At 45.7% G+C, this 14791-nt stretch overlaps 1 protein-coding gene across 2 annotated transcripts in view; it reads right to left on the bottom strand.

The window, feature by feature from the left end:
* stk26 (serine/threonine protein kinase 26) overlaps positions 1-14791 on the bottom strand; it is a 137829-nt gene that overhangs the window by 14149 nt on the left and 108889 nt on the right. For both annotated transcript variants that reach the window (XM_070883143.1, XM_070883144.1), the window contains 5 exons: positions 12665-12721; positions 3740-3848; positions 3485-3642; positions 1554-1739; positions 114-262 (listed from right to left, as the gene is read on the bottom strand). In XM_070883143.1, the coding sequence (XP_070739244.1) occupies positions 114-262; positions 1554-1739; positions 3485-3642; positions 3740-3848; positions 12665-12721 (659 nt within the window). The remainder of the gene's footprint in view (positions 1-113; positions 263-1553; positions 1740-3484; positions 3643-3739; positions 3849-12664; positions 12722-14791) is intronic.

Below are 14791 nucleotides of genomic sequence, written 5' to 3'. Positions count from 1 at the left end.
GGATTTAAACTCACGTCCTCTGGATTATCAGTCCGTGCCCCTGGACTACTAACTCAGTAACGTAACCACTTCACTTCCGGTGATTTATGTTTATATGTTTAAAAAGCACTTACGAATCTGACTCATCTGAACTGGAGTCATCATCACTGTGTCCCTCTGCCTTCCACCTCTTGTACCCATCAATAACTTCCGTCAGATAGGAGGTCTTCTTGCAGTTTTTCAGGATGAATTTATGTTTCAGCAGCTCCTTGGCCGTTGGACGCTGAGCAAATACGGAGAGAGAGAGGGAGGTAAATAGGTAAACAAAACCATTCTTGGGGCCTGTATTAACACACAAACACTGGTGGAACATTGTCCTGTTCACTCACTCCATCCCACTAAGGGTCTCATTACTCGTGTGTGAGCAGCAGCCCCTGGAGAAGTTTAACTCAGCCTCTGTCGCTTTATGTCTGTGCACGAACTGGAATGTAAATACAAACATCAATTCTACATGCCAGAAAACGATAATCCCCGGGTCTGTATTGCTTGTTTGTGTAAAAAGAATACAGGGTGTGTCTGAGCATCACGTACAGGCAGCAAATTCTTTTGTAAACCCTCAATTTTATATTTTTAAGCCATGCAACAGCCAACGTCCATGGGACAAAGCTACAGCACAAAGTCTGTCATAAGAAGAATTAGGAGCAGGAATTGGTCATTCGACCCCTTGAGCCTGTTCCGCCATTCAATGAGATCATGGCTGATCTGATCATGGACTCAGCTCCACTTTCCTGCACTATCATATCCCTTGATTCCCTTAATATCCAAAAATCTACCGATCTCGGTCTTGCATATACTCAAAGACTGAGCTTCCACAGCCCTCTGGGGTAGAGAATTCCAAAGATTCATCACCCTCTGAGTGAAGAAGTTTCTCCTCATCTCAGTCCTAAATGGCCGACCCCTTATTCTGAGACTGTGATCCCTGGTTCTCGACTCCCCAGCCAGGGGAAACATCCTCCCTGCATCTACCCTGTCAAGCCCTGTAAGAATTTTGTATGTTTCAATGAGATCCCCTCTCATTCTTCTAAACTCTGGAGAATATAGGCCTAATATCAAAACAGAAAATGCTGGAATTCTCAGCAGGTCGGGCAGCATCTGTGGAGAGAGAAACAGAGTTAATGTTTTGGGTCTGTGACCCTTCGTCAGAATATAATCAAAGACTGTGCCTCCACAGTGCTCTGGGGTAAAGAATTCCAAACCTCTGTGTGAAGAGGTTTCTCCTCATCTCAGTCCTAAATAGCCGACCCGAAATGTTAACTCTGTTTCTCTCTCCACAGATGCTGCCTGACCCGCTGAGATTTCCAGCATTTTCTGTTTTTATCCCAGATTCCAGCATCCGCAGTATTTTGCTTTTGTATTGGAATCTAGACCTAGTCTACTCAATCTCTCAGACAATCCCAGGAATCAGTCAGGTGAACCTTCAGTGCATTCATGGGGGCAGGGATTGGTGGATTTCCTCCAATCACACTCGTGCTATAAACGGGTGGTGTTCAGAATCCAAGCCCTTAGATACTTACAAAAGAAGGGTCCTTATTCAAGCACGTGTCTACAAACTCCTTAAAAGACTTGCTGAACTCCCCGCCGAGAGTTGGCGGGTTGTTTTTGGGTATAAGGAACAGAACTCTCATCGGATGCATGTCTGAATTGGGGGGCTCACCCTTGGCCAGCTCAATGGCGGTAATTCCCAACGACCAGATGTCTGCCTGCAAGAAGAGAAAAGAGAGAGTGAGACCCTTTCAAAACATGACACACAGACACTCCTCATCATCAGAGGCAGTCTCTCGAATCGAGGATGACTTGCTTCCACGCCAAAAAGTTCACAGGTGTTTCAATGAAGAACCTAATATTCCAGATCCTGAACTACATCCTGAAGGATGGAAGATGCCTGTACGTGGATTTTTTTAACGCGTGGTGGCCATTGCACACCAGCCACCACACGGGCTTGACAGAGCTAGGTCTTGGTCCAGTGGCAAGGATTACCCAAGATGACTGGAGACCAGCTCTGCTGCACGGACCCAGTGCGCACACATATTGCAGTGTGGGCTGGCACTGCAATACTGCAGGTCAGCTTAATAATGGGAGAATGCAGAGAAGCCTGCATCATGCTAGCATGGAAGGATCGAAGGCAGGATAGAGAGAAAAAGAAAGTGAAGAGGAGAGAGAAAAAGAAAGTGAAAGAGAAAGAGAAATAAAGAGCGCAAGAAGGAGGGAGAGAGAACAAAAGAGAAAGATGACGAGAGAAAAAGGAGAAAGAGCGGCGAATTAAAACAACAAATTTGCATTTATATTGTGTCATGCAGAACCTCAGGAAGTTGCTACGGACTTTACAGCCATTGAAGTACTTCTCAGGTTTAGTCACAGTTGGAATGTAGGAAACACGGCAGCCAATTTGTGCACAGCAAGCTCCCACATACAGCAATGTGATAATGACCAAATATTTATCCCTCAATCAACATCACTAAAAAAATGATCCCGTCATTTATCACATTGCTGTTTATGGGAGCTTGCTGTGCACAAATTGGCTGCTGCCTTTCCTATATTATATCAGTGACCACACTTCAAAAGTACTTCATTGGCTGTAAAGTGCTTGGGGACATCCTGAGGTTGTGAAAGGCGCTACAGAAATACAATTCTGTCTTTATTTAGAGTTGACAGTTATCTGGGGAAACTAACGGTGACTTTCCATCTAATCAGTCAAATAACAGAGGTGTATTTTTAAAATGATGAAAGGTTTTGATATGGTGAAGAGGGGAGAGACTCGGGTTGGGGAGTCTGCGATGAGAGGTAATCTATTTAAAATGATCGTGCAGAGAGCGAGTAGAGGGGTTGGGAGAAATTTCATTATGCAGAGGGTTCCCAGAGCATGGAATGCTTTTCCACAGGGAATGTTTGTGGCAGAGACCACTGGATCTCTCAACAACAACTTGCGTCGCAAAGGACGAGAGTGAGGTGGAGAGCCGGAGAGATTTAGGGAGGGAAATCCAGAGATTAGGGCCGAGGCAGCTGAACGCACGGCTGCAAATGGTGGGGTGAGGAAAATCAGGGAAGCTCACGAGGCCAGAATTAGAGGAGCGCAGAGATCTCGGGGGGGCTGTGGGGCTGGAGGAGATTACAGAAATAGGGAGGGGCGATGCCATGGAGGGATTTGAAAACAAGGATGAGAAATTTAAAATCGAGGCGTTGCTTAACTGGGAGCCAATGTAGGTCAGCGAGCAGAGGGGTGATGGGTGAGCAGGACTTGGTGCAGTGAATGGTTCTTAAGGGTAAAATGGATAAATATTTCAAGCGGATGAAGATACAGGGCTACGGGGAGAGAATAGGAAAGCGGGATTAGCTTTGGATTGCTCTGGCAAAGAGCGGGCCCAGACACGACAGACTGAACGGCCTCCCTCGGTGCTGCAGACGCTGTTGGTTGCGAGCCAGATATTGTACCTGTAACCACTCTTACCTTCGAGTCATAAGCAGATTGTTGGATGACTTCCGGTGCCATCCAGAACGGCGTGCCGACAAAAGTGTCCCGTTTAATCTGCGTGTCTGTCAGCTGACCAGCAACACCAAAGTCCGCCAGTTTAACGTCGCCTTGCTCCGATAGCAAGACATTGGCAGCTGGAAGAGCAAGAGGAGGAAGACAAAAGGTTGAGAAATCCTCGGCACCACATTGCACAGCGCAGAAAGCCAGTCAAGCCGAGCGATCCCAGCCTACCTTTGATATCCCGGTGGATCTTTTTCTCGGAGTGCAGATAGTCCAAGCCTTTGAGGATTTCCTTCAGCATGGTAGCAATTTGGAACTCGTCGAAGGGCCCAGCACGGAGCTGAAAGAGAAACTTCCATTACAAACCTGCGACTACAGACTCGTCTTAGCAATTCCATTCACGACCAGATGTGCAGATCTAGCTTAGCGTTATGGTGAATCCCCGCCTCGGTATTTGAGAACGCACAAAGAAAGATTGGCCAAGGTATTGGAAGCCTTGGCTAGGCCTGGCCTACTGCAAAGAGGCACTACTGACTAAAGGAATACAAGCAGTATTGCTAAAGGTCATTCAGGGTTCAAGAGACACAGCGAGGATCTTGGTTTAAGGGTATCTGAGGGGATACAGATCATAAGAGGGCAGCTCAATTTGTTTAAGAGGCCATCTCCGAAAGAAAGAACTTGCATTTATATCGCACCTTTCATGACTTCAGGGTGTACCAAAGTGCTTAACAGCCAATGAGGTACTTTTAAGTGTAGTCAGATGCTGTAATGCAGGCAATTTGCGTACAGCAAGCTCCCACAAACAAAAATATGATGCTTGACCAGATGATCTGTTTTTAAAGTGATATTGGTCGAGGGATAAATATTGGCGAATACTGCCGTGGGATATTTTCAGCCCACCTTAGAGAACAGACATGGCCTTGGTTTAACGTCCCGCAGAGTCTGGATCTAAGGGTACTTGAGGGGATACACATCACAAGTGAACAGCTCAATTAGTTTAAGAGGTCATCTCCTAAATAAATAACTTGCACTTATATAGCACTTTTACTGACTTCAGGATGTCCCAAAGCACCTTACAGCCAATGAAGTACTTTTTGAAGTGCAGTCACTGTTGTAATGTAGATGTCAGCCGTGGCTCAGTGGGTAGTACTCTTGCCTCTGAGTCAGAAGGTTGTGGGTTCAAGTCTCACTCCAGGAACTTGAGCACATAATCCAGGCTGACACTCCAGTGCAGTGCTGAGGGAGTGCTGCACTGCCGGAGGTGCGTTGCTCTCCATTGCACTCATAATACAGTCACCAGCATTGTTCCCAACACTGATGGTGGGGCTGGATCAGCCAGTTATCATATCTCAGGCCCAGCACATTGTGTTGCTAGGCAACGCACTTGCAAGAAGCAATGACTGAACACCAATCATGTTTTTACTGTACAAATGGCTGCCCTTGTGTGATGAGACCAATGGCTGATTAAGATAAAAATAAACTCAGCCAAACAAATTGCCATTATCTGAAACTGAGAAAGGAATTAATGTCCTGGTTTCACACAATGATCTGCCTTTGAACTATCCCAATATATAGCCACAATATCACCTGTTTCCACCCTTACCCAACACACACCACTGCCCAAAGCCGAATCTAGCTTTTGTCAGCTTCCAAATTCGACCTCATCCAAAACTCCATACCCAATCCTGGGCTGCTTGACAGTCACACCTTTCCTTGCCAACCTAGGCTAGCTCCCTATTCCCCAATACATCAATTCCAAATTCCTACTGCCTTGACCTCCTCCAACCTTACACCTTATCTCGAGTCCATTGTTGCTCTAACTCTGGCCTCCTTTGCATTAACTCCTCTCCCCCATCAGTGCCAGAGTTTTCAACCACCTTGCCTCTACTCTCTGGAATTCCACCTCACTCCCCCTTTCTCTGCCTTTAAATACCTTCTCAAAACATGTGTGTTCAACCATGCCTTTTGGTCGCCTGTCCTATTCACTGTCCCTCTGCTCAGTGTCCATTTCCACTTCTTTGTGAAGCGTCTTGGGACACTATTTTCTACGTTAAAAGTGCTATATAAAGCCAAGCGCACAGGTAATAGTAGGAAATAATCGATGCACAATTTGGGGAACTGCAGGTAGTTCTCTATTTGTTCGACAATATCACAGCCCACCTACCAGCAGTCACCAAGTCCTCCTTTACCTGAAACGACCAATGTCTGACAGGAAAAGGTAGGAGAGACATCGGACCATTTAACCCAATAGTCTGCATCCATCATAAACGCTGATGCAGCACATACCCTAAAACATACGTGTAAACCTGATCAGGAGGAATTCAAATAGCAGGCGCTGATAGCACAACTTCGATGCAAATGCTTTGACAATGTGTTTGTGGAACGTGTTTGCAGATACAGTTTCAATTAAATCATCAATGAGCGTAGGATCATAATTCACCCATTTCTACATTTAAATATCACGCATCAAGTAAATATGGAAATAAAACCAGTTATCACAGTTAACTAGAAATGTGTCAACACTCACTGCACACTTCATTGACATTTGCTATTTCTCCCCGTCATTGTTGAGAGGATTTGGTCCAATAATGTTACTGTTCAGTCACTGCTAGGGGGCGTGCAAAGGTTATAGTTTGGAATTGCAAAATCACATTGACCAATCAGGCAAAGTACTGGGTGCCCCACAGTTTGGAGAGAGCTAATCTAGCAGCTAAAACTCTGCCTCCTACCACCCAAGCTTAGCCTTTCAGGCAGCTGAAGGATCCTAACCCCAGCTGGCAAGCACCCAACCTGCTCAGAGACAGCAAATACCAACAATTCTCCCTGGGGAAAGCCAGCAGTCAGCAAGCCACCATCTCAAACAGCCAGCAGACACTTAGCAGCATTTACACAGCAATCACAAACTCTACAGTTCGATTTATTACCCAACATCGGCACAATGATTCGTCAGATGTAATACAAACTGGCAATCCATTTCCTCGGTTACTCTGTGACCGCAAAACAGTCCCGCAACACACAAACCCCCAAACTAAATCAGATTTAGGGTGCAGTCCTGCTAGCAACGCAAAGCAATTTGCACATAATGCGGCGGTGGCAGTATAAGTCAGGGGTCAGGCCGACGATTGAAAGAGGATAGCCAGATGGAACTCCACGTGTGGCCTGCCACAGTTTAGGTGTAGAGGATGCAGGATGATGTGCAGAGTGCCAGAATCAAGTCAGTTCTCTGCACATCCACATGCCCCCACCCACTCCCCGCTCCACCCCATCTCCTGGTTGTTTCAAAGAGGAATCACTGCTTGCTCTGTAACTTTAAACGTCAACCTATTCCCTATCAGGTCTACATGCCCTCCCGATGATGATGCGTTAGTGTAACATTGCACCGATGTCCATGGGAGGGGCTTGTTGTAGATCAAACATAATTCAGGGATAAAGTGCAGCAAAGATGGGGATGGAGACGGGAACGGTGGGGTGGAGGTGCGGAGGGGGAGGGGAAAGCCCAGTGTCATCTCCAGCCAAAGAGATGGTAGAAGTTTCTTCCACTGCCAGAAATCTGGATGCCCGGCTGCTGTGCAGAGACATGGGACCGAGAACTTGCAAGGAGAGGAACCGAGAGCAGTTTGCCCTTCAACGGAGAGTAAACACCAACAAAATAAATGATAAAATGTTTGAATATGCAGCCTGCACATTTAATGTGCTTTCTGCTATCTTATCCTTTCTACAACAACGTTTATTTATATAGCGCCTTTAACGTAGTAAAACGTCCCAAGACGCTTCACAGCAGTGTTATAAGACAAAAATTTGACACCAGGTCACAGAAGAAGAAATGAGGGCATCTGACCAAAAGCTTGGTCAATAAGGTAGGTTTTAAAAAGCATCTTAACGGAGGAAAGAAAGGCTGAGAGGTGGAGTGGTTTAGAGAGCGAGTTCCAGAGCTTAGGAAATGATAAATGAAATGACAATTTAGTCTCCTTGCACGTGGCTTTATCCATGTACATTAGAACACGCAATCATAAATGGTTCTGAAGAGGAAGAAAAACTAACATTTTCAGTTCAAGAGACTGAAGTAGAGGCAGGTGGCAAAGAGCTGAACGACGGCCAGGAAGCGGCAGCTTTCTGTGGGGCTGGTTCACTGGGTTACAAAGCGCCTGCTGCATTGGGCGTCAGAGTCTGATCCCCACAAGGGTTTGCAGTGAGGCCAGAGTGAGGTGGACTTCAACCGAGCCGAAAAGGCCCCGATAAAGTTCCAGCGGATATTGTTCAAGCTGTCAATCTAAATCCAGCGCTGCTTCAAACTCGAGCACAGCCCACTACCCAACAGTAGAGGAAACCACAAGCTGGCGTAAATCACACACAGCTTTCTGCATAACATAGAAACATAGAAAATAGGTGCAGGAGTAGGCCATTCGGCCCTTCTAGCCTGCACCGCCATTCAATGAGTTCATGGCTGAACATGCAACTTCAGTACCCCATAACAGGAAGCTAGTAGGGGCCAAAGGCAAAGGAACGTCGAGGTCATCAAGGAGGACAATTTGACATCTTGAGAATTGGGAACTCTTCACCAAATATATAATGGACCCCGCCATTCCTTACAGAGGCAGATGCACCATTCATTCCTTTTTCACACCTCATCACCACTCCCATTTTAATAGTCAGTCACAAACAATTCAAATGAATCATTAACCCCTGTAGTATTTTGCCTTCTGTTATTAGTTGGAATTCGGTGGGGTCCAGGGGGAGCTGGCTGAGCACAGAAGGCAGTGCAAATACAGTCACTACTCAGTATTTAAATAACCAGCCCATCTCACATATGTCAATCCACCTTTCTCACAAGACCAGACTCCGTCATACTTCCCTGCCAATACTAGCCAATATTTTTAGCACTCGTTATTTAAAATAAACTAGGGAATGTGCTGTTCATGATTATTTGGAGACTGACAGTTTTACAGTGTATGGAGAGAAGGCAGGGGTGGGGTACTGAAGTTGCATGATCAGCCATGATCATATTAAATAGTGGTTCAGGCTCGAAGGGCCGAATGGCCTGCTCCTGCACCTATTTTCTATGTTTCTATGACACAGTTAATCCATGCATCAACCAATGTATTATTCGGCTGCTGAAGTGCAGCACAAGGCACATTCAGAGATCAATTTGTGGATAGATTGGCAGCTCGGACTCTCTGACTCCTCTTCGAGATGAGAAAAGCCAACAGGACGGTACTGGCGTTTTTCCTCCTTTTTAAAAAATAAAATACTTTTGATAATTTGAAGTACGATGTCTGGAATGTGACTGATACAAGATAAAAGTTCACAGGGTTGGGGGTAATATATTAGCATGGATAGAGGATTGGCTAACTAAACGACTTGGAAGAAGGGACTGAGTGTAACATTGCCAAGTTTGCTGACAATAGAAAGATGGGAGGAAAAGCAATGTGTGAGATGGACACAAAAAATCTGCAAAAGGACATAGACAGGCTAAGTGAGTGGGAAAAAAATTGGCAGATGGAGTATAATGTTGGAAATTGTGAGTTCATGCACTTTGGCACAAAAAAATCAAAGAGCAAGTTATTATTTAAATGGAGAAAGATTGCAAAGTGCTGCAGTACAACTGAACCTGGGGGTACTTGTCCATGAAACACAAAAAGATAGTATGCAGGTATAGCAAGTGATCAGGAAGGCCAATGTTATCTTGGCCTTTATTGCAAAGGGGATGCAGTATAAAAGCAGGGAAGTCTTGCTACAGCTATATAAAGTAATGGAATACTGCGTGCAGTTTTGATTTCCATATTTACGAAAGGATATACTTGCTTTAGAGGCAGTTCAGAGAAGGTTCACTAGGTTGATTCCGGGGATGAGGGGGTTGACTTATGAGGAAAGGTTGAGTAAGTTGGGCCTCTACTCATTGGAATGCAGAAGAATGAGAGGTGATCTTATCGAAACATATAAGATTATGAGGGGGCTTGACAAGGTGGATGCAGAGAGGATGTTTCCACTGATGGGGGAGACTAGAACTAGAGGGCATGATCTTAGAATAAGGGTCCGCCCATTTAAAACAGAGATGAGGTGAAATTTCTTCTCTCAGAGGGTTGTAAATCTGTGAAATTCGCTGCCTCAGAGAGCTGTGGAAGCTGGGACATTGAATAAATTTAAGACAGAAACAGACAGTTTCTTAAACGATAAGGGGTTATGGGGAGCGGGCGGGGAAATGGAGTGGAGACCATGATCAGATCAGCCATGATCTTATTGAATGGCAGAGCAGGCTCGAGGGGCCGTATGGCCTACTCCTGTTCCTATTTCTTATGTTCTTATATACGTATATACAACAGAAATTCAGAGAAATAAATATAGAAAGAAGAAAGGGAGATAAACATTTGTAAATTGAAATCATTGATTTAGAAAGAGATATTCATTGCAACAACTTACATTTGTATAGCAGAATGTCTATGGACATCACTGTCAACCAATGAGAGGGAGGCAGAGTGGGACTTACAGCAACCAGCCTCTGCACTCAGCAAACAGAGTCTTTTAAAAGAGTTTCCACGAACTACAACAAACAGAACTCGTGACCAAAACTACAGCAACGTCTCCCAATAAAAGCAGGGTGATTTTGGCAGCAAAATGCAGTGTGTAGAGGACAGGTACATATAATGTGCATAAAATCCCAGTTAGGTACAGCAATGTGTGATTGACAGGGGAATTATCCAATCATCGCCATTCTGGCTGGGAACAGAGGTGTGACTAGATGCAGCCGGCTACATATTGTGATACCACGAAAACATTCCATGGCACTTCACAGGAACGCAGTCAGACAGAAATTGCAACTGAGCCAAAGAAGGAGACGTTAGGTCAGGTGACCAATTGCTTAGTCAAAGAGGTATATCTCAAGGAGAGTCTTAAAGGAGCAGAGAGAGATGGAATGGCAGGGAGGTTTAGGGAGGGAATTCCAGAACTTGGGAGCCTCGACAGCTGAAGGCACGGCTGCCAATTGTGGGATGAAGGAAGTCTGGGATGTTCAAGAAGACAGGTTGGGGGAATGCGGAGTTCTCAGCGGATTGTAGGGCTGGAGCAGGTTACAGAGATAGGGAGGGGCGAGGCCATGAAGGGAATTCCAGAACCAAGGGCCACAGTCGAAGGATAAGGGGTAAGCCATTTAGGACCGAGATGAGGAGAAACTTCCTCACTCAGAGAATTGTGAACCTGTGGAATTCTCTACTACAGAAAGTTGTTGAGGCCAGTTTGTTAGATATATTCAAAAGGGAGTTAGATGTGACCCTTCCAGCTAAAGGGATCAAAGGGTATGCAGAGAAAGCAGGAATGGGGTACTGAAGCTGCATGATCAGCCATGATCATATTGAATGGTGGTGCAGGCTCGAAGGGCCAAATGACCTACTCCTGCACCTATTTTCTATGTTTCTATGTTTCTGTAATCAGGGCCACTGCAAGACCATGGCAGTAACAGTGCAGACTTTCACTCATTGCACTGGGGATGTATTGCACTGGCACATTGTTTTACAATGATGGATTAATCCCCCTTCCCTCCAGTTCACATTGTGGTACTGCCTCTCTTCTCCACCACAGTGAAGAGCAGGGAAGTTCTCACCAATATTTATCCTGGCCAATATTTATCTCTCAATCAACATTAAAAAAAACTGATAATCGGGTCATTAACACATTGCTGTTTGAGGGAGCTTGCTGTGCGCAAATTGGCTGCCGCATTTCCCACATTACAACAGTGACTACACTTCAAAAGTATTTCATTGGCTGTAAAGCACTTTGAAACATCCAGTTGTCGTGAAAGGCGCTATATAAATCCAAGTTTTTCTTTTCCACCCCAAGATTATATTAGAAGCAATCTTTTTCCCCGAGCTGCCTCCACTTACTCACCTCCAACTGTGGTCCCCCCTCCCCCCCAACGCACCCAGGGACCGACACTCCCCCGCCAATATTTATCCCTCAATCAACGTAACAAAAACAGATTATCTGGTCATTATCACACTGCTGTTTGTGGGAGCTTACTGTGGTTCCGCGTTTAATTATAACAGTGTCTACACTTTAATTGGCTGTAAAGTGCTTTGGAACATCCTGAGGTCACAAAGGGCGCTATATAACTGCAAGTCTTTCGTTCTAGTTGATAATCCTGCAGAGACGACATTATGTGTAAATATCATGCACTAAAGATGAGAAGCAGTCAGACCATGATCAGCACAAGAGAGAGCAGCCAAACATGGAATAAAATGGAAGGAACGCAAATCATTGATGAGAACCGATACCAGGGAGTGTAGAGGCTGCGTTTTAGTATCGGGGATTGATGTGTGTAATCAGCTCAACCTTTGTTCTGTGTTTTATATTATAACTAAACCCATCGATTCACTCACTATCTTAAGCACAAGTTGATAAGCCAACATGATTTAATGGGGCGCGACTCGGGTTACCAACACGCCTGGATTGTGCTGGAGTCTTATTAAAGATGTTAAAGACTCAGCTCCCGCGAACAATCAGGGAGCAAAATCATTGGGATATTTTCTCCTGTTTCACTCTGGCCAGACTCTTAATATCAGGGCCGCAGCATTCCCAGGATGCAATGGGGTCCTGGCGTGCGCGGTTAAACCACGCATTGGATAGAGTGGTGTCTGGAGCGCAGAGGATCATGGGTACTGTTGCTGCCATTATCGAATGATGTAGTGGGTGACCAACGGCAGTAGCCTGAGGGTGGGGCAGTTGGAGGGTGGTCATGTGATGAATACGGTCCAACCAGTGTTGGCAATCCAACCCGGGACACCTTTACAAGATGCTGCCTTCACTGAGATCGCACTCTCAATTGAAAACAGTGGGTGGAAGCCAATGTTCTGAATCAAATCAGACCATCTACATTCGTCAGGACAATCAACTTTCTCTTATTGTCAAAACATTGATATTTTCCATTCCCAGGTACGGTTTGGGAGTCCCGTAGAACGCAGCCACGAGCAAATTCGTCTTTTTGCCAGGAACAGTTTGGTGTCTCACTGCCAAACCCAGAGGGAATGAAATGATCTCCGAGTTCATATCCTAGTCCAGCTACTCACCCAGCGAGCAAAACACAAGGCCCCAGCTTCAGACCATGCCTTGGAAACTTCAGATACAGACTCACCGTGACAATCGCCAACAGATGGACTTTACACTTACCAGATCCAAGGCTGAACCGCCTCCCAAATATTCCATTATGATCCATAACTTCGTCCCCTGTAAAAAAGAAGGTGCAGACTTCATTAGCTGATATAATCAGAGACGGGAGGCGTGACAGTGTACAAAGTCTTCATACTCAGCCCTGAGTAGCACCAGAGTTCAGAGCCAGTGATCATCTCATTTCTACTAAATGAGAAACTTGCAATTTCTGGGCCGTTTACCTCCAAGCAGAAATATATCTTGTCATTTTTAAAAATTTGTTCTTGGGATGTGGGTCACACCTGTAAGGGGGCATTTTATTGCTCGTCCCCAATTACCGAGGAGGTGGTGTGGGCCTCCTCCTTGCCATGTCAGCCGTGGCTCAATGGATTGCACTCTTGCCCGAGTTACAAGGTCCCACCCCAGGGACTTGAGCACATAATCCAGGCTGACACTCCAGTGCAGTGCTGAGGAGCCGTCTTGTGGCTGTGACCGTCAAACGTCTGCTCTCTCAGGTGGACATAAAAGATTCCATGGCACTATGTGGAAGAAGAGCAGGGGAGTTCTCCCCGGTATCCTGGCAAATATTTATCCAATCACTAAAACAGATTATCTGCTCATTATCACATTGCTGCTTGTGGGAGCTTGCTGTGCGCAAATTGGCTGCCGCGTTTCCCACTTAACAGTGACTGCACTCCAAAAGTACTTCAAGTGCTTTAGGAGGTCCTGGTTTCTTTGCTAATGTTTGCGAGGATGCTTCACGGGCTGTGTGTGGGCCATCCCTGAAGGACATTAGCAAACCAGTTGGGTTTTTTAAATGACAATCCAGCATGATTTTGTTTTCATTGGTGCCAGTCCACAAATTGTTATATTCATTGAACTAATTTTTTTAACTAGCTGTACTGAGAGCTGAACTCACGACCTCGATGTGGCTCGTCCAGTACCATAACAACAACAACTTGTATTTATATAGCGCCTTTAACATAGTGAACCATCCCACGGCATTTCGTGTTATGAGACAAAACAAACTGACACCGAGCCGCATAAATAGAAATCAGGGCAGGTGACCAAAAGCTCGGTCAAAGAGGTGGGTTTTAAGGAGCGTCTTGAAGAAGGAAAGTGAGGTAGAGAGGCGGAGAAGTTTGGGGAGGGACTTCCAGAGCTTGGGGACCAGGCATCAGAAGGCACGGCCACCAATGGTTGAGCGATTATAATCAGAGATGTTCAGGAGGGCAAAATCAGAGGAGCGCAGACATCTCGGGGGGGTTGTGGGACTGGAGGAGATTACCGAGATAGGGAGGGTCGAGGCCGTGGAGTGGGACTTGGTGCCAAGTTTTGGATCACCTCTAGTTTACATGGGTAGAATGTGGGAGGCCAGCCAGGAGTGCGTTGGAATAGTTAAGTCTAGAGGTAACAAAGGCATGGATGAGGGTTTCAGCAGCGGATGAGCTGAGGCAGGGGCGGAGACGGGCGATGTTATGGAGGTGGAGATAGGCGGTCTTAGTTATGAGGTCGAAAGCTCATTTCGGGGTCAAATATGATACCAAGGTTGCGAACAGTGTGGTTCAGCCTCAGACAGAAGTTGGGGAGAGGGATGGAGTCAGTGGCGAGGGACCGGAGTTTGTGGCAGGGACTGAAGACAATGGCTTCTGTCTTCCCAATATTTAGTTGGAGAAAATTTCTGCGCATCAAGAACTGGATGTCGTACAAGTCGTCTGACAATTTAGAGCCAAATCAAGCAGGCTACCATACACTGAATGTAAGATATTCCAAAGCGGTTATTGAAAATCAGGATGTGTGAACCAAACGTAAACATGGCTATCGCCCAGAAATACCTGGGGCCTACTCACAGCTGGTTACCGTCCCCTGGACAAGGTCACTTGGGGTCACATGCAGGGCTACGGTGGCTGAACTAGTTCTTTAATTGCATGGAATTCCAGAATTGTTAAAAACACTGTTTTGGAGATCGAATTCTATAATTTGGTCAACTGTTCTGAATAAACCATAAATCAGTGGGCAACAGAGCCACACATTGGTTAATTAGTTACAGTATTTAAATGTGTTGTCCCACCTCATCCTCCCTCAGGTCAGCAGCTACTTTCGTTTAAACCAAATAAGGAAAATGTCAAAGTATGAAATCACGCACTG

The sequence above is a fragment of the Pristiophorus japonicus genome, chromosome 6, assembly GCF_044704955.1.
Source record: "Pristiophorus japonicus isolate sPriJap1 chromosome 6, sPriJap1.hap1, whole genome shotgun sequence".
Taxonomy (NCBI): domain Eukaryota; kingdom Metazoa; phylum Chordata; class Chondrichthyes; family Pristiophoridae; genus Pristiophorus; species Pristiophorus japonicus.
The sequence above is the reverse complement of the archived record's forward strand: the minus strand, read 5'-3'. Positions and strand labels throughout refer to the sequence as shown.